Source organism: Hibiscus syriacus, unplaced genomic scaffold (assembly GCF_006381635.1).
Source record: "Hibiscus syriacus cultivar Baekdansim isolate YM2019G1 unplaced genomic scaffold, ASM638163v2 tig00111254_pilon, whole genome shotgun sequence".
NCBI classification, from domain to species: Eukaryota; Viridiplantae; Streptophyta; class Magnoliopsida; order Malvales; family Malvaceae; genus Hibiscus; species Hibiscus syriacus.
The window spans coordinates 828,397-848,743 of NW_024063037.1; the positions used below are offsets into that span (position 1 = coordinate 828,397).

Below are 20,347 nucleotides of genomic sequence, written 5' to 3' on the forward strand. Positions count from 1 at the left end.
GTCTAGACCGGATCTTGTTAGGCTTCACGGGTCGGATCTACTATTGGGCTTCTCTTCGGGTTTGGGTCTCTGGGATTGATTTGTAAATAGGATTTGGTTTATTGTATTCCAACCTGTAATAATAATAGATTTTATTAAGAATAATAATATAATAATAAAAAGAATGGACAAAAAACTAGTTTCTACAATGATATCGGATCCCCTTCGCGAAGGCCCCAAGAAGGGCTAAAATAGTCCATTTTCCTACCATTCTAAAGAACAGAAAGCTTTGAGCTCTTTACGTAAAAACGAATGAGATTAATCCAACATTGAGTAAAACTGAAGCGATTTAGAGTATCCTCGAGAAAGTCCAACAGACCCTGTCATAAGCCTTTTCCAAATCAATTTTTATAGCAACTAAACCAATTTTCCCTTTAAAATGCTTTATTTTATGTAACTCCTCTTGTGCAATGAGGATATTGTCCGTCACTTGTCTTCTCGGGATGAAGCTGAACTGAAGGGGACCAACCACATCATTAAGCGAAGGTCTTAATTTGTTGACTAGCACTTTAGTGATGAGCTTGTAAACAACGGTGCACAAACTTATGGGTCGAAGTTGTTTCACTGATTCGAGGGGAGACACCTTAGGAATCAAAGCAATAAGAGTATGATTCAATTCCACCGGGAAAGAAGCCGATTGCACAATAGAAGTGATGGTCTCAAGGTAAATACCCCACATTGCTTGATACACACCCGCATGGAAGTCGTCATCACCAGGAACTTTCCAATGTTTCATAAAAAATATGGCACTTCATACTTCATCTGCCGATTTTTTTTTAGTAAGAAGCAAGCTATCCTTTAAGGAAATTTTGGGGCAATTGAGCTTGGGCAATTGGTATGTAACTTTGCCTTCATTAGAATATAGAGATTGGAAGTAATTACATGTTGTTGAGTTAATCGATCGATGGAATAGGCCAAGAGGGGGTGAATTGGCAATAAAAATTTTGGTGGAAGCTTTTGCAGAAAATTGAAAATATTTGCACAGCGATTTAGAGTAGTTTGACTTTCTCAACCAAAGTCTACGTCCACTACCTTAGCTATCCACACTAAGGATTTTCCACAAATTCACTAATTTGTCTTTCTTTTGAGGACAAAGAGTAACCTTACAAATCCCTCAAGAATTATACCCCAAATTCTTGAGAACACTCTCTCCCAAAGAGAACAATAAAATTTTTGCAAACTTACAAGAAAATTCTCACAAGGCAAGATGTTTGCACAATTCTAGAACAAAGAAAGAACACTCAAGAATAATACAATTAAGCACAATAAGTGTTCTTGAAAGAAAAAATGAATATTGAATGAAATAGGCTTGAAAATGCTCAAACTTGAGGTTTGATGCTTTCTCTTTGATTCTCTCTTGATTATTATTGATTGTTGTTTCTTGTTGTTGATCAATGGCTTCTAAACTTGTTTAAATACTCCTACAATTGATTCTTAACGTTGGAGATGATTAGTGGAGTTAATGGAGTCGTTTAAGTGTGAAAACAATTAATAAAACTGCTTGGAGCGTGGGGGGAATCAGTACCCCCTCATACGGAATCGATTCCCTTAGTGTAAAATTCAAATATTTCGACCGTTGAACAGGGGGAATCGGTACCCCTTTGGGGGGGAATCGGTTCCCTCTGAGCATTCTGTTATTTCTCGGAGCCAAACCATTCAGGGGGAATCGGTGTTCCCTTTGGGCAATCTGCCCATTTTGGTTTGATTTTAATTAAGAAATGATTTTTGACTCGATTAAGGCTTGAAATACTTTGTAAATTTGTTTAACATATTTTTACACTTTCGTAAGGATTAAAATGAACTTTGAAAGACTTGTAGTAATTTTTGATATTCGAATAATTATATCGAATATACTTAGAAAATCTTTTGTAAAATCTTAAAATTCATTTAACTTAATTTGTTATCGAAATATCAAAATGTTTTCAACAATCTCCCCCTTTCTGATATAACAAAACATTTTAGTAATTTTAAGATATTATAATTGAAAAAAAAATTGAAATCGATTTTGAAATTACTCCCCCTTACTATTACACTTCTCCCCCCTTTTTGTTAAATCAAAAAGACTCTACAACGTTTTTAAACAAGGTTTTGAAAAACATTAGCCAATTGATTTAGAAATTTAAAGCTCTATGCTGCTAAGATCACAATCAAGAGAAGACGTTAGCCATTAGTTTCATAATCAATATTCATAAAGAATGTGAAAAGGTGAAATTGATCATATTTCTAACATGATGTAAATGATGCACAAAATTAAGCAAATCCACATATATAGATAAGTTCAAATCATCCAAAAACAATATCAAACAAATTCAAACATCCAACAACCAAAGTAAAACAATCCAAAAGCATTCAAAATGTTGAAAACAATAAGGTCAAAGCTAAGCAAGAAAACAAGGCCTAATCGTCCATCGGTGGATCAGGAGGAGATAAGTGTGTCCAAATGTTGGCCACATTACGTGAAAGTGTATCGACCCTCTCGTCTAAAGTGTCGAAACGACGATTCATCATTTCGTTGGTAGCAGTTAGATGTTATTTGATGGATGCAAACCTCATATCAAGATTCTCCATAAATGATCAGAAGTATGGAGGCACTTGATCTTCTTGCGGTGCTTACTCTTCGTGCTGAACCGGCTCATCGTCGGCTTCTTCAGCTTCTGGAGGTTGCTCATTAGTACGAACCCATAGATCCATTTCTTCATTGATCTTCCATCAAGATTTAGTTAAAGAAAAGAGATTGATTTGGTTTTTGAGTGGAAAAACGGCATCAAGGCCAACCCTAAGCTCAACTTTAGAGAACAGATTACTCAGAATACAACCGTAAACTAGAGATGAACAGAGTTTTTTGTTAGGAACAAGGTTTATGGTTTCGACAATTTCGACAAAGATGATCTGAGGTAGGTTTATTTTAAGATTATTTTGGACTAAATGTAGCCAAAAGAGATCCAAAGCTCGAAGAGTGAGTATCTGCCTCCAGATGGTCGAAACCACCAAGAGATCATAAGATGAAGAAAATGGTCATGGAGATCTAAAACACTCACACTATCCCTTCGTTTATATTGAGAACCTACCATTTGTTTTTCATTGTCTAAGCCTACATTATCTAATCCTAATGCGTTGGTTATGTAATCCAGGTCAATGTAAAAGAATTGTCCTAGAAGATAGGATCGTATTCCTATGGTTGCGGTTTTAGCCCGATTTTGAACTCAAACAACATTAGAGTATAATATACGAACGATTTGATGATAAACTACTGGTTCAAATTCAAAGAGTTTATCAAATTTCTACTCTTGTAGGGTAGGAAGATGTCAAAAATTGATGTCTAACATGGCTTGAAGAGATGGGATTCATTCTTCTCAGATTTTGTAAGACTCAAAGTATTGAGAATATCTAAAGAAAAGATTTTGTCTACGACAGGGTTCATTGAAGCACGAGTTACGAATGGTCATATTTGGATCATCAGGATTAGGATTATGAATTTGTTGGATAGGTGGAGGATTTAGAGGTGAGTTTGGTGGTTAGTTTGATCGACTAGAGAAAGGCCTAGAACGTTTGTGAGACATGATGTAAGATAATCGGAATGGAAAGAGTAACCTGCAATTTTAAAAAACACATGTATGCAAAAAATATCAATCCCAAAACTCAATTGAGTCCGCAATATTTCAAGGTTCTCTAAAATGAATCCTAATGGGAAAAGTTTTAAAAATTATGTTTGAAAAACAAGTTTTGAAAATTAATATGCGTATAGTTTTCATAGTAACAACATAATTAAATCAAAAACACAAAATTTGAAATTAATTAAAGATTTTTTTAATTTCGAAAATTCAAAAATCAATTGGAAAATTGTGAAATTTTGATGAAATTAGTTGTAAAATTTAGTTTAGAAACATCAAATCATCAATGCCGATATATAGTTCAACCTAGAACTAATTAAAACTAGTTCTAAAATCAAAATTTGATAAACTAGAAGTTTTAGAAAAATACCTTGAAGATTTTCGGATTTGAGTGAGATTGGATGAAGTTTGCATGATTTTAATGATTCTAGTAGGTTTAGGAGATGAAATATGATGAAAATCTGACTTGAGAAAGTTGTTTTGAAGCAAAGTAGAGATTTAGGTAGATGGAGAGAGTGAACGGTGGCAAAGAGGAGAAGAGAGGGTTTGAGAAAATGTGTTGTTTGGGCATTAAAAATAACAGACCCTGTGGGGGGTATCGGTTCCCTCCAGGGGGAATCGGTTCCCCTCCAAAGGGGGAATCGATTTCCCTTCAAGGGGGTATCGATTCCTCCTGGACCAAAATGCTAAAAATCTGATTTTAAAAACTCAAAATGCTAAATTAATCTATTCTAGTGGTATTGGCAACTCATATATTGAAAATTAATCATGTTCAATCAATCAAATCTATCATTGAAATTTATTTGAACATATAATCAATTTTTTACAAAGAATCATAAACTCCCCCTAACTAATAGCAAAGAATGCAATCAAAAGTGTTATAGGCATTTTCCAAAATTAATTAAAAGTGCTAAACTTATTTTAAACACTAAGTGAATATAGGTAAATTAAATCTAATTCTCTCCTAAGTGTCAAAATCTTTCTTTGTCTAAAGGTTTTGTAAAGATATCCGCTAATTGATGCAAAGTATCAACAAATTCTAGAACTACATCTTCCTTAGCGACATGGTCTCTAATGAAGTGATGTCTAATTTCAACATGTTTAGTTCTAGAGTATTGGATGGGATTTTTAGTGAGACAAATAGCACTAGTATAGCCACACTTGATAGAAATGGTACCTACTTCAATTCCATAATCAAAAAGTTGTTATTTCATCCATAAAACTTGTGCACAACAATTATCGGCTGAAATGTATTCTGCTTCAGTGGTAGATAATGTAACACAATTTTGTTTCTTTGAAAACCAAGAAATCAACATATTTCCAAGGAATTGGCAAGTACCGGAGGTGCTTTTCCTATCTAATTTGCATCCTCCATAATCCGCATCAGAGAAGGCATGCAAGCTAAAGCTAGAGTCTCTAGGATACCAAAGTCCTAAACTATGACTGTCCTTAAAGCATCTAAAGATTCTCTTAACAGCTAGTAAATGTGACTCTTTAGGACATGATTGAAATCTAGCACATAAGCAAACACTAAACATAATATCCGGTCTACTTGCGGTTAGATAAAGCAAAGAGCCAATCATTGACCTATATAATTTAACATCTACACATTTACCTCCTTCATCTTTGTCAAGCTTTGTTGATGAGCTCATTGGAGTGTCATGAGGTTTCCCATTTTCAAGTCCAAACTTCTTAAGCATATCTTTGACGTACTTAGCTTGATTGATGAAAATGCCATCTTTTCTTTGCTTGATTTGGAGTCCCAATAAAAATAAGAGCTCTCCCATCATGCTCATCTCGAATTCACTTTGCATTAGCTTAGAAAATTCTTGGCAAAGAACTTCATTAGTAGAACCAAATATTATATCATCAACATAAATTTGAACTACTAATAAATCTTTACCTTTATGCTTTAAAAACAATGTAGTGTCAACCTTCCCTTTTGAAAAACCTTTTTCAATTAAAAATTTTGACAATCTTTCATACCAAGCTCTAGGAGTTTATTTTAAGCCATAAAGAGCTTTTGTCAATTTAAAAACATGATCTGGAAATTTTGAATCTTCAAAACCAAGAGGTTGTTCCACATACACTTCTTCTTTTATAAAACCATTTAAAAATGCACTTTTAACATCTATTTGATATAATTTAAATTCATTGAAACAGGCAAATGCTAATAACATTCTAATTGCTTCCATCCTAGCTACGGGAGCGTATGTTTCATCATAGTCTATGCCCTCTTCTTGAGTATACCCTTGAGCAACAAGTCTAGCCTTGTTTCTCACTATATTACCACTTTCATCAAGCTTATTCCTAAATACCCATCTAGTACCTACAGTAGATTTATTACTAGGCCTTTCAACTAATGTCCATACTTTACTTCTCTCAAATTGATTTAACTCTTCTTGCATAGCCATAATCCAATGTTCATCATTTAATGCTTCTTTAATATTCTTAGGCTCTATGCATGAGATAAATGCAACATAATTATAAATATTTTTAAGAGAAGATCGAGTTGTTGCCCCTTTGGATAGATCGCCTATTATTTCACCATCCTTGACATAGTTGTATTCCCTTGGGTAAGAGATTTCCCTTTCTTCAATGGTTGGATTCTCGAGAGGATCTTGAGTTTCCACATCTTTCGTTTCTTCCTTTGATGATGGTTCTCCAACGTTATGTCCAACGTCATTTATGTTTATAATACCTACATCATCATTCACACAAGAATCCTTCCTCGGAAGGGGATTATCATCAAAAACAACATGTTTATACTCTTCTACAACTAAAGTTGTTTTATTAAATACCTGATAAGCTTTAGAATTAAAGGAATAACCCAAAAAAATTCCTTCATCACTTTTAGCATCAAATTTGCCAAGATTGTCTTTTCCGTTGTTTAAAAAAAACATTTACATCCAAAAGGATGAAAATAGCTAATGTTAGGCTTTTTATTTTTAAAAAGTTCATATGGAGTTTTCTTCAAAATAAGCCTAATCATTACTCGATTAATAACATAACAAGCGGTATCTGTGGCTTCCGCCCAAAAATATTTTAGCAAATTGTTTTCGCAAAGCATGGTTCTAACCATTTCTTCTAAAGTTCGATTTTTTCTCTCAACAACTCCATTTTGTTGAGGGGTTCCAGGTGCTGAAAAATTATTGCTAATACCATTAGAATTACAAAATTCAGTAAATCCAAGATTTTCAAATTTAGTTCCATGATCACTCCTAACACTAGTTATAGAGTAACCTTTTTTGTTTTGGATTACTTTTGAAAACATGATAAATTTTTCTAATGCTTCATCTTTAGTACTTAAAAATAGAACCCAAGTATATCTAGAATAGTCATCTACCAGGACAAATGCATATTGTTTTCCACCCAAGCTAGCAGTCCTAGATGGCCCAAAAAGATCTAAATGGATCAATTGTAATACTCTACTAGTGGATACGTCATTAATGGATTAAAAAGAAACTCGCTTTTGTTTTCCTTTAGCACAAGCATCACATATTTTATCATTATCAAATTTTAGTTTAGGCAGCCCTCTTACTAAGTCTCCTTGAATTAACCGTTACAAAACACTCATGCCAGCATGTCCTAGTCTCGTATGCCATAACCAACTATCATGCTCATCCTTAGCAACTAGACATAAATTAGTCATATCTATAGAATCTAAATGTACCACGTAAATGTTTCCTATTCTATGACCAACAAGCATAATCCGATTAGATGCAATGTCAATGACTTTACAACCATTAATATCAAACATGACATTGAATCTCTTATCACACAATTGACTAATACTCAATAGATTATGCTTTAATCCATTCACATATAAAACATTCTTAATTTGTATGGAAGATGTATTACCTATAATGCCTATACCTTCAATGTGACCTTTTGAGTTATCACCAAAAGTCACCTCTCCTCCAATTTTGGTGTTGAGCTCTATGAATCGGCTTTTGTCTCCGGTCATGTGTCTTGAGCATCCACTATCAAGGTACCATGAGTTTTAATTTGTTTCACATGCCTTGTAGCAATGCTCCTTTTCCTACAAACATAGATTAATTTTTGATTTTTGGTGCCCAAATTCTTTTGGGTCCATATTAATTAGTTTCCAAAATCCTAGTCTCCTTAGGTATCCATTTGTGTAGAATATCCTTATCTTTAGTAGTAATGAGTTCTTTAGGAACTCATATACTTCTAACGATTTTTCCATTAGAGGTTTTTCGGGGACCTCTATGATTGTAGTTTTTAAAACTTTTTTAACAAAGTTGGATTTTGAATTTTCTCCATTTTCAAAACGTTTTGTTCCAACTTTATCAAAAGAAGCTTTAATATCATTAATTTTCTTTTGATGATCATCAATTTTCTTTTGATGATCATCATTGACCTTTGAAAGTAAATTTTGCAAATCAAGTTTTTTATTTTCAAACTCTTCTAGTTTGATTTGCAAATTTTTTATTTTACTTTCAATATCATTTTTGGTTTTAGACATAAGATTATTTTCATTTTTTAATTTTGAAATATAATTTTTGTATTTTGAAAATAAAGTCTTATAATCCGAAGACAACCCATTATAATCCTCTAGTAACTCATCATAAGATAATTCATCCAAATCGAATGAGTTAGAGGTTACCTTAGAATCTTCCCCGAATGTCATTAAGCACAAGTTTGCTACTTCTTGTTCCTCTTCATCGGAACCTTCTTCATCGCTCCATGTAGCTACATGATCCTTGTGCTTATTCTTTGATTGACTTTTTTCTTCAATTGAGGGTAATCGTATTTGACATGCCCCGTCTTTTTGCATTCGTAGCAAATGATCGGGTCTTTCTCCTTTGGTTCAGTTTTGAAGCCTTCATTTGTTTGAATTTTCTTCCTCGGTTTGGCCTCATCAATTTTCTGAACCGTTTGGTAAATAATGTCATTTCCTCTTCATCGTCATCTTCATCCGAATAACTCTCATCTTTTGTGGATTTGAGAGCAACTCCAACTTTCTTCTTCTTCTCCTTCTCCTTTGGTGTCACATCAATCTTAACGAGGTCTACCTCATCTTGAAGCATCATTTCATGAGTGAGGAGTGAGCCGATTAGTTCTTAAGGGTTAAGGACTTTAAGTTCTTAGCCTCGATAATTATCGTCTTATTTGATTACCATGATTTTGGAAGTGAGTAAACCAACTTCCTCACAAGCTTTTCATTTGGAATGATCTCTCCATATGATTTGAGACCATTGATAATCGTTGAAAATCTATCTGTCATAGCTTTGATATCTCCATCCGGTTTCATCCTGAAATTTTCATAGCTATGAGTTAGAAGACTAATTTTAGATTCTTTTACCTCGTCGGTGCCTTCATGAGTGACTTGTAGTTTGTCCCATATCTCCTTGGCGGTTGTACAAGATGAAACTCTCTCATATTCATCTGGTCCAACAGCACAAAAGATAATATGGATGGCTTTGGAGTTGAGCTGGAACATTCTTGTATCTCATTCACTCCACAATCTTGGATAAGTGGAAGGTTTGATGTATCCGTCTTCTATAATATTCCATTCTCCCATGTCATTTGCTTGAATGAAATACATCATCATATTCTTCCAATAATCATAATTAGCTCCATTGAAGAAATGAGGCTTGTTAACGGGCAATGAATCAAGACCGAAGTTGGAGTTTGAAGTGGAGGCCATTGATGACTTGATTATCGATGTAACTCTTCCCGGATCTACTCAAGAGGTGATTAAACTTTCAAATGAGTCCAGCTCTGATGCCAATTGTTGAGTTAATCGATCGATGGAATAGGCCAAGAGGAGGTGAATTGGAAATAAACATTTTGGTGGAAGCTTTTGCAGAAAATTGAAAATATTTGCACAGCGATTTAGAGTCGTTCGACTTTCTCAACCAAAGTCTGCGTCCACTACCTTAGCTATCCACACTAAGGATTTTCCACAAATTCACTAATTTGTCTTTCTTTAGAGGGAAAAGAGTAACCTTACAAATCCCTCAAGAATTATACTCCAAATTCTTGAGAACACTCTCTCCCAAAGAGAACAATACAAATTTTGCAAACTTACAAGAAAATCCTCACAAGGCAAGATATTTGAAAAATTCTAGAACAAAGAAAAAACACTCAAGAATAATACAATTGAGCACAATAAGTGTTCTTGAAAGCAAAAATGAATATTGAATGAAATAAGCTTGAAAATGCTCAAACTTGAGGTTTGATGCTTTCTCTTTGATTCTCTCTTGATTCTTGTTTATTGTTGTTTCTTGTTGTTGATCAATGGCTTCTAAGCTTGTTTAAATACTCATTTAATTGATTCTAAACGTTGGGGATGATTAGTGGAGTCAATGGAGCCGTTTAAGTGTGAAAATAATTAATAAACTGCTTGGAGCGTAGGGGGAATCGATACCCCTCATAGGGAATCGATTCCCTTATTATAAAATTCAAATATTTCGACCGTTGAACAGGGGGAATCGGTTCCCTCCGAGCATTCAGTTATTTCTCGGAGCTAAACCATTAAGGGGGAATCGGTACCCCCTTAGGGGGAATCGGTTCCCTCTGGGCAATCTGACCATTTTGGTTTGATTTTAATTAAGAAATGATTTTTGACTCGATTAAGGCTCGAAATACTTTGTAAATTTGTTTAACATATTTTTACACTTTAGTAAGAATTAAAATGAACTTTGAAAGACTTGGAGTAATTTTTTGTATTCGAATAATTATATCGAATATACTTAGAAAATCTTTTGTAAAATCATAAAATTTATTTAACTTAATTTGTTATATCGAAATATCAAAATGTTTTCAACACATGCCATATCTTGGAGGCATTGAGGGTCATTAATCCGCACACCATGATTGTTCTTGAGCATGGTGATTTTGTTACGCCGGCGCCGAGTTATAGTATAAAGATGAAAGAATCGGGTGTTTTTATCTCTGCTGGACCCATTGAACAAGCGATTTCTGAAGCCAAAATCATTCTTCTTGTTCCGACATACGGTTATACTCAGCCATCAGAAAAGCTTCTAAGACGTCCAATTGGTGCGATCGGTGTTGAGCATGTAATCGTTGAAGACCTTTAATACGAGCAAGTAATGTTTTTTTCGGCCAAATTTTTTTCCAAACTGCTTGTGATTCCAAGTCTGAAGATTCTCTGACAATTTCTTTGATTTCACCACAAAATCATTACCCAGAGAAGGCCATATATCATTCACTATATCACAGAAACCTCCTTAGTTAACCACATGGCTTGGAAATGAAAAGGGTGTTTCTCCTTCTCATAAGGAAGCATCGGGGCCAACTAAAGGAGAAGCGGACAATGGTCGAAGTGGACACGAGGAAGATGAGAAAAAAGAGCTTAAGGAAAACGACAACACCAAGCAAGATTAACTATAAATCTATCTAATCTAGCTTGAATTTATGTTGAGCCATGTCTCTTATTCCACCAAGTAAAGGGTGCACCTTGGAAATCCAAAATGTTACAATTCGAGATCATATCATTAAACAGTCTGCTTCTATACAAAGAATGTCGGCCTCCAGATTTTTCATGAGAAAAAACACATCGTTGAAGTCTCCAGCAATCACCTAAGCAGAGAAACAAAGCTTGCTAACTCCTCCAAACTAGTCCAAAGGTTTCAGCGAACTTCCAGGATTAGACTTGCATAAATCACAGAAAATAAAAAAGGAGCCGAACCTTTAACCTTTAGAGAGCAATGAACTACTTGGCAGAGGATTAGATAATGTCGAGAGAGATGACTTGATCATCCCAAGCGATCCAAATTCCACCAGCAAAGCCTCTCGAATCAACAATATGAGTCTTTGGAAAACCCAGTTTCTTCACAACTCGACAAGTCGATCGGCCAAAAATCCGTGGCTCAACTACAACAAGAATTTGAAGTTTGTGCAACTTAGTCATATCCTTCGCATTACTTAAGAACACTACTCCTTGCACCTTTGCAATTCCACACTAAAGCATTCATTGACAAAGATTTGGAGATGTCTCAAGTTGAACCTGTTCACTTGAAGGAACTTCAACAGCATCATCGATGACCATGACACCCACTGTAGCATGCGTTGTTTGAGGGGTTGAATAATTATTTTAATAATTTATTTTTAGTTTAAAAAACAATATATTATTAAATTATCTTAAGTGGGCTCCCTAAAAATATATAATTTTATTCTAAATGGAATACTAATAGAAGAAAACTTAACACAGTTTTATTTTTAATATATAATAGAAGAAAAGAATATTGTATTCGATTTGAATTATTAAGTAATTTTAATGGTTAAAAATAAGATACATATACATTATTAAAAATTAAAAATGGGTAAATTGATCATTTAGTACTTGAACTATCAATTTTGTTCTATTTTAATATCTAAACTTTTATTTTTTTTCTTCAAAACTATACCTAAAATTTATTTTTCAGTTCACTTTAGTATTTTACCGTTAAAAACTTAACGTGTTTAATACTTAAACTATCAATTTTGATTCATTTTAGTAGTTAAACGTTTAATTTTAAACGAAATACTAAAATGAAACAAAACTAAAACTTTTAATGATGAGTATTAAAATAAAATAAAAACTAAATATTACCTATGATTTTGAAAAAAATTAAAAGTCTATGTAGTAAAACAATCTAAAAATTAACTCATATTATTAAAATCAAAAAAAGGAAAAAGTGAAATGAACTAAAAAAATTGAATAAATACGATCTAATAATTAACTCGTATTATTAAAAAGAAAAAAGAAAAAAAAGTATTTTATTTGTACAAACGTAAGCGTGAAGAGATGGACAAGTCATGATTAGGAAAATTTCAACTAATCCCTTTTTAATTTTCCGTCTATCTAGGCTCATCCCTAACATTTTCCTTTTTAATCACTACCTTTGACCAATATTCTTTTTAGATACATTTTAAGCAGCTACCGACATAGATATGGTTTGATTAGATTTTCGTTCTACTTAATTCAATCTAAAAATTATAAATCTTCTATTCGATTTTAATTCGATCTGAAAATATACACATTTCACTCGATTTGAACTCGAACAGATCTTTTAAGATAAAATCTGAACCCGACACTACCCGATATAATATATTTATTGAAAATATATTATTTTTATTCAATAAAAATAGATTTAATTGAAAGAAAATAATATATAGAGGGGTATTATTATAATTATTTTTAGATATATAAGGTAAAATTATAATTTTTTCAGGTCGGATATTTTCACCTTAAATCCGAACCCGATCCGACCTGAACATAACTTAAAAAAACTACTCAATACGAAACCAAATTTTTTTAAAGATCCAACCCGATCGGATCGAGTCGAGTAAAAACCTATCGATTTGGGTCCATGTCACTCCTAATTTAAATATTATTTACATGAAATTTTATCTTTAAAATCTTAATATTCTATCTATTCAAATAATGCTTTTAAGATATTAATATAAAATGGATATAAATACATCTAATTTGGACTATTAATATATGACTTTCCAGCTCATTTAATACGGCCTCAACAAAAGTAAGAACACAAGTTCAAATGCTGGAAACACCGGCTGATAATTATGAGTTGTCTATAATATAATATTAATAATTAAATCTTTATTTTATAAATGAAATAAAACGTTCACCACACGTTATATATATTTTTTAAAATATCTCTTTTTATATAATATTTAGATAACTTTGATCGAATCTAATTCTATTTAGTAAAAATTGGTGGTTGAATTAATTATGTTAGCTTTCTAAAGCGAGCTTTTTTTGGGCCAACAGATGCTGGCAGTATTAAAGGCAGTTCTGCCACGCTGTTTGTATTATATGAATTTGAAAGGCTTAAAATAAAGATAAGTACTTAAATTATGTTATTTTTTTTGTTTTGAAATTATATTTTGATCATATTAAATATTTAAATTATTATATTTAATCATTTTAATTTTTATAAATTTTTTCACTTAATTTTTTTGGCTAATAAGATGTTGACACTAACACAAAATTAATTATTTTGATCAAAAAAATAGTTTAGGGGCTTGAAATAAAAAATAGACATAGTTCATGACTTTATTTGGATCGGAAAAATAATTTAATTACTTAAACTAGTTGCATATAATAATTTGAGGACTTATTTTGATAAAAAAAAATAGTTTAGAGATTTCGAGAAAGAAGAAGTATAATTTAGAGATTTTTTTAGTTTAAGCCTATATGAAATAATATTTGTATTTAATTAAGGACAAATTAAACGTTTGCTGTTTTTATACTAACTCAAAAATTAATGACTTATATGAGAAGCAATTAAAACCTAAAGGTTTATTTGAGTTTAATAAAAATATAAAAATTTATTTAATTCAAGTGATAAAATTTAAGAGTTTATTTTTATAGTATTTGTTCGAAATCTTTTTTAGTTAACAATGTAAACCATTGTGTAGACACAGTTAGAGATGACAATGAGTCGGTTGAGTTAGATTATTGGTTAACGCAATCTGACCCAAAAATATATGTCATCCACCTAAACCGAGGAATATATATCCTCGTCTAACTTGAAGACTATATTCCTTCTACGTATATATAAAAAATGGATGTTCTTGTTCCCATATGTAATGGGGTAAGGGGAGGTAAGATAGTAGGTTGCCCCCAAATCCAGGTTGAGAGCAGCTTTCGGATCTGAAATGCCATCCGTGGGACTCGATCCCACGACTTCAAGGTTAAGAACCTTGTATTGTTCCAACTGAGCTGGATAGTCATATCCTTAACAAAAAAGAAATAGAGTGGAGAAATTATAACTATTATCCAAAAGTTTAGGGAAAATTTATACTATTATCCATTGTCGGGTTGAGTTAGAAGTTTTTCACCCATCATCCAAATTTGACTCGACCCGATCTCACCCTATATAAAATCAGATCTGGTCTTGGATCGGACCACATCAATTAAGGAAACATCTACCTTTATGAATTGTGAGAGATGTGATTATTATTTTTAATTAATTATTGATATCTAATTTATTGATCAATTAATTTGAATCAGATACTACAGATGTAAGTGTGATCCTCCAAACTCAGTTACTATTCGCAAATGACAAAATTCGAACTCATGCATTATTTAAGGATCTAACAAGATGTGATTTAATAATAAACATGAGTACCCCATTCAAATTCAATGCTTGGTTCTATTACACGAGCATTTCATCCACGGTGATGTGATTTGATGCGGCATTCACAGTCTAATCATGAAGGATCAAGTGACCTAGATTAGGAAAAACGACCCTATAACTAAAAGGTGTTAAAAACGGGGTCTGACTCGGTCAATGATTTCACTCACAACCGACTTATCATCACTCATTGGCCTTGAAAATACAAACAAATTGAAGCATCCATTCGGTCTGCTGCTGGCTAGTTATTGTATATAACAAATCCATGGACAAAAAGCAAACTGATTAGGAAAGATCAATGGAAGAAGATGGCAAGAAATTGCAATCACAAGCATGCCTCCGTGGCTGCTGCCCATCCCCTTTCCTCACCTCACATGATCCTCAAACCAAACCTTCGAGACCGATGAACTCGTCGGCGGCATGTCGCCGTGACTTCGCCTCGAAAACTAGTTCATCTATCTTCCCCAACGCCCAATTCAGCAACCATGAATCTCTTCCATCTATACATGAATCCTTTGCTGAATTCACCGAGGCTTATCCGCAGTATTCGGATACCGTTCGGGTTGACCAAATACGAGCGCAAGAGTATTACCATCTCTCCTTCTCGAACCATACCTGCCTTGATTATCTAGGCACTGGCCTCTTCTCCTATTCTCAGCTGCAAAAGCATGAGTCGCCGACGTATCGGATTCCTCGTCTTCCTTCCCCGTGCCGCCGCAATTGCCTCCTCCAGTTTCGGATATTCCGTTCTTCGGGGTGACTTACAAGACAGGGAATCTCAAGACACAATTACTTCACGGTGGGGCAACGTCAGAGTTGGAGTCTGCAATCAGGACAAGGATTATGAGTTCTCTTAATGTTCAAGAAAATGAGTACTCAATGGTTTTCACAGCAAACAAGACATCGGCTTTCAAACTCGTGGCCGAATCGTATCCCTTCCAGTCTAATGGAAACCTTTTATCGGTGTACGATTACGAGAGCGAGGCGATTGAGGCCATGTTGAATAGCTCAGAGAAGAAAGGGGCCAGAGTTATGTCTGCAGAATTCTCATGGCCCAGACTGAGGATCCAATCATCAAAGCTGAGAAACATGTTGGTGAGCAAGAAGAAGAAGCAGCATCAGATGAAGAAAAGAAGCGGTCTATTTGTGTTCCCACTTCATTCCAGGATGACTGGAGCCAGATATCCTTATTTGTGGATGACAATTGCAGAGGAAAATGGATGGCATGTGTTGATCGATGCTTGCGCATTGGGTCCAAAAGACATGGACAGCTTTGGCCTCTCACTTTTCCGTCCAGATTTCCTCATTTGCTCCTTCTACAAGGTTTTTGGAGACAACCCTTCCGGATTCGCTTGCCTCTTTGTCAAGAATTCAACCATTCCGATGTTGGAAACTTCGATAACTCCAGGGATCATAGGCCTTATCCCTGCCGAAAAGCTGACTGAATCTCCAGGCACCGACGCCGAACTCGAAAACTTATCTTCACAATTCGGGAGAGTTGAAGAAGTAGCAGAAAAACTAAAAGGGCTAGAAATGATTGAAGTGGACAATCTTAAACCAAAAGGGGAGGTCGAGTGTAGGGGCTTAGATCAGGTGGACTCATTAGGACTGCTAACAATAAGCAATAGAGCAAGGTGCCTCGTTAACTGGCTTCTGACTGCTCTGTTAAAACTCCAGCATCCCAACACCAAAGGGACTCCCCTGGTTAGAATATATGGCCCCAAGGTAAGATTCGATCGAGGACCGGCGATCGCGTTCAATGTATTTGATTGGAAGGGGGAAAAAATCGAACCGGTTCTCGTACAAAAGCTAGCGGATCGGAGCAATATTTCACTCAGCTATGGGTTCCTACACCATATATGGTTTGCAGATAAGTACCAAGAAGATAAGGAAAAAGTGATGGAGAGAAGTAATGAGCCCAATAGTGAAAATGGAAACAAGGAAAAGAGAAAAACGAAATGGGAATAGCCGTGGTTACAGCTGCACTGGGGTTCTTAGCCAATTTTCAAGACATATATAACCTTTGGGCATTCATTGCTCAGTTCCTTGATGCAGATTTTTGGAGAAGGAACGGTGGAGGTACACTTGCCTGAATCAGAAAACTATTGAAGTTCTCTAATCCCAATTCTTACGGACAATCAAGTTCACAAAACTAAGGAACCTGAATTGCCACAAAAAGGTTCAGACCATGTTGCATTGTATTCTTGTATGTACATTTCTTTTTGTTCAAATTATATGACAGAAAAATATGAACATGGTATGATAATTCATTACCTCCATTGCTTGAAAGATGAAAGCTCTGAAATTAATGCTAGGTTAAAGAAGTGACTTATCTGATTGTAAAATTATAGGTTCTTAATCCATTTGAACTGTTGCATCTTTTAATGCACAAAGGCCTCGTTTCTTTTTTTCCCCGAATAAATATAAGTTGTTGACACAGATTTCATGGAAATTTACACTAACCAAATTACATCAGGTTACAAGTTCGAAGATCAACGACTACAGTAGAATAATTGAATGTTCATTGTCAAATAGTTGAGAGTATTTAGAGTAAATACTATTCTAAAACCACCTTAATAAAAAGAAAAAGATTTCATGAAACTTTTCAAGAAATGGATTTTGTTTATTCCATTTATTGCGATAGGTGTATTTTGATGGTGTATTAGACTATTACTATGTACTGAATTTTGTAGTATTACTGATGATAATATAATTTGTGTTATACGTAAGAACTTTAAACGAATACAACATTATGCAGTATGTAGGTGTATTGATTATTATGTAATATTGGTTGCACTTTAAAAAAAATGTACGAAGTTTATGTTTAAAATCTTTTTAGTTAAGTATTTTTTTAAATTTTTTAATATGGTATATGACTATTTAAAATCATGTGATTAACAAACGATTAACTCTTCAAAATAGGATTTTTACCATAAAATGAAATGCCAAGGGCATAAAAATGTTCTAGAATAGAAGAAAAAGAACTAAAATGATTATTTAGTCAAATGTTTAGGGTCTTTTGTCTTAAAATAAGACATGAGGTAAATGTCCCAAAAAATTAGGATTAAGTTTATAATAAAAATAAAATTATTAATTATCTTAAAAATACTCAATTTAATATTATAAATAATCATTGAATTATAAATGTGAAAAATAAAATATTAAATTTATTTTAAAAATATAGGCTTTAGGGCTACTTTTACCATTGTAGTAGACTCAATTTATCATTTTTGCCCCTATGATTTTTCTCATCAATTTAACCTTTGAAGTTGTTTAGGGGCATGCATCATCATAACCCTCGAAGTTCGTTGACCATTTTGACTAACAAAATTGTAAGTCTTATGTGTTTGTATATTAAGAGATTAGGTTAAAATATTTACTAAATATAACAATCAGAAAAAAAAATTCAAATTTTTTATTATTTATTTCAGTAAGATTAAGGGATTAAGTAAAATTTTTGGGATTTTTTTTCTAACAATTGTATTTTGTAAATATTTATTATTTTTTTAATAAATGTCACATCATATCAAGCAACGTCAACAATATTGGTTGTCATAGAAATTGCTAGCGTCGATAAACGCAGAAGACTAACGGTTTTGTTAATAAAAATAGACTTAAAGGGCTAGGATAATAGTCTTAAAGAACTTCAAGGGCTAAATTGATACGAAAAATTTTAGGGGCAAAAATGATAATTTGAGTCTACTATATGGACAAAAGTAGACCTGTGAAAAATATATAAATTTTAAATTTAATTTTCTATTAATATTGTATAAATCAATCATAAATGTATATATATAACATATATCAAAATATAAATTAAATTTAAGATTTGGTTTAGCGGTTTAGTGTATTCAACTTTTTCATGTGGCCTAGGTTCACATTCCTACATGGGCATTTTTATTTCTTTTATTTTCTAGCATTAATTAGTTTATAAAATATATACATTATGCTGTAAAACACAATTCAAATATGTAGGTTGACTTAATGGTTATGTGTGCAGGGTTGAGTTTTACATCACCCAAGTTCGATTCCTCTCAACTCCTCTGTTCTTCTTTTTCTTATAATTTAATTTTTTTAACAATATGGTGATATAATATTATTTTGGAAGATAAATAATTAAATAAATCAAAATTATAGAAAATATCATTTAATCTAATGATGACATATGTCACCATGTGATTTGTTGATTAAATTTATTGAATTAAATTTAAATTATATTGATAGAATTGACAAGTATTGAGGATCAAATATGTAATCATACCACTTTTATTAACTGCCACTTAACCACTCCGTTAAATGTTAACGACATGTGGTTACCCAGTTAATTAGTTAAGTGGTTAAATTGATGAAATTTTGAAAATGGTGGTTATATTAACACTAACCCAATAGTTTGGTGGTCATTCAAGTAGTTTACCCTTAATTATTTTAACCACAAATTTATATTTTTATTCTTTTTTAGCTTTTACTAATACAATTATTCAAAGTACTTTGGAAAGACTGGAGGAATGATATTCTAGCTTCCTCAACCTACCCCTCACCCCAAGATTTTCTAATAAATTAAATTTAATATTTTATCTGAAAGCGAAACAGAAAAAGAAGAAGAAGAAAAAAACTTGATTTATTTCTTTGCCTTACTAACATAAGAACATGAGAGAGAAATATATTTGCTTTAAATATTTATGAATGAAAAAGAAGTGGCCAAATATGCTGAAGAAACCCAGAAAAAGTAGAAGCTAAATATGAAGTGTAAGGGGATAATAAAGTTGGTTCAACAATAACAAATTGAGGGAAGATAATTTTACAATTAATAACCTCTACTCCCAAAGAAATGCACTTTTGCTCTCTTTTCATCGCTTTTGGATTTATAGTTACGCAATAACCGAGCGATTTCAGTAGTAAAAGAATTATTGTTATGCTTTGATGTCCAGAGTTCGAGAACCATGAATATCAGGGGTGTGAGCGTTCAATATAAAATGATTGAGAGTTATCATTTAATAGATACTACCTTATATTTACCCAAGATTATTAAAAAAAAGATTTATATACTACAATATCAATAATTCAATGGTTTTACCTAAAACCGAACTATATTTTCCAAAAGTAAATACGTGGTAAGGTAGCGTTTGATATTTTTTTTTTCAATTTTAAAGATGTGATTGATAGGAAACTTATATTATAATGTTTGTTATATATGAAAGTGTAGCTTGAAATTTTAAATTGATACGTTTGGTTCATTAAATACTATGCTATGAATATGGTGATATTGTTGAGGGCTTACTTTATCCCTCCATGAATGGCACCAACAATCCCCAAGAGGCGGATCCCTTCCGTCTACTAACAAAGCAAGGGTGACGACTTTTGAAAAGGATAGTCTAAAAGAACTGGGATGGGGAGAATAATATCATAACATCGAATTCAAGGTTTTTCCGTGTTCGTCGACAATATTAGTAAAAACATTCACTCTTCTTATAATATTTTAAATTTGATACATAATAATCTGAAATTTAAGGTGTCACATTACACAATTAAAGTGACCATCAGATTTAAAATCTTAAAGAATTT

The 20,347-nt window shown here is 33.0% G+C and overlaps 1 protein-coding gene across 1 annotated transcript; it reads left to right on the forward strand.

Annotated features, from left to right (window-relative positions):
* Positions 1-15,077: 15,077 nt before the first annotated feature.
* On the forward strand, positions 15,078-17,012 carry LOC120157405 (molybdenum cofactor sulfurase-like). The gene is given in 4 exon segments (XM_039168534.1): positions 15,078-15,471; positions 15,474-16,694; positions 16,727-16,843; positions 16,846-17,012. Coding segments are annotated over 4 exon segments (1,785 nt in total). The 5' UTR covers positions 15,078-15,083; the 3' UTR covers positions 16,905-17,012.
* The last annotated feature ends 3,335 nt before the right edge of the window (positions 17,013-20,347 follow it).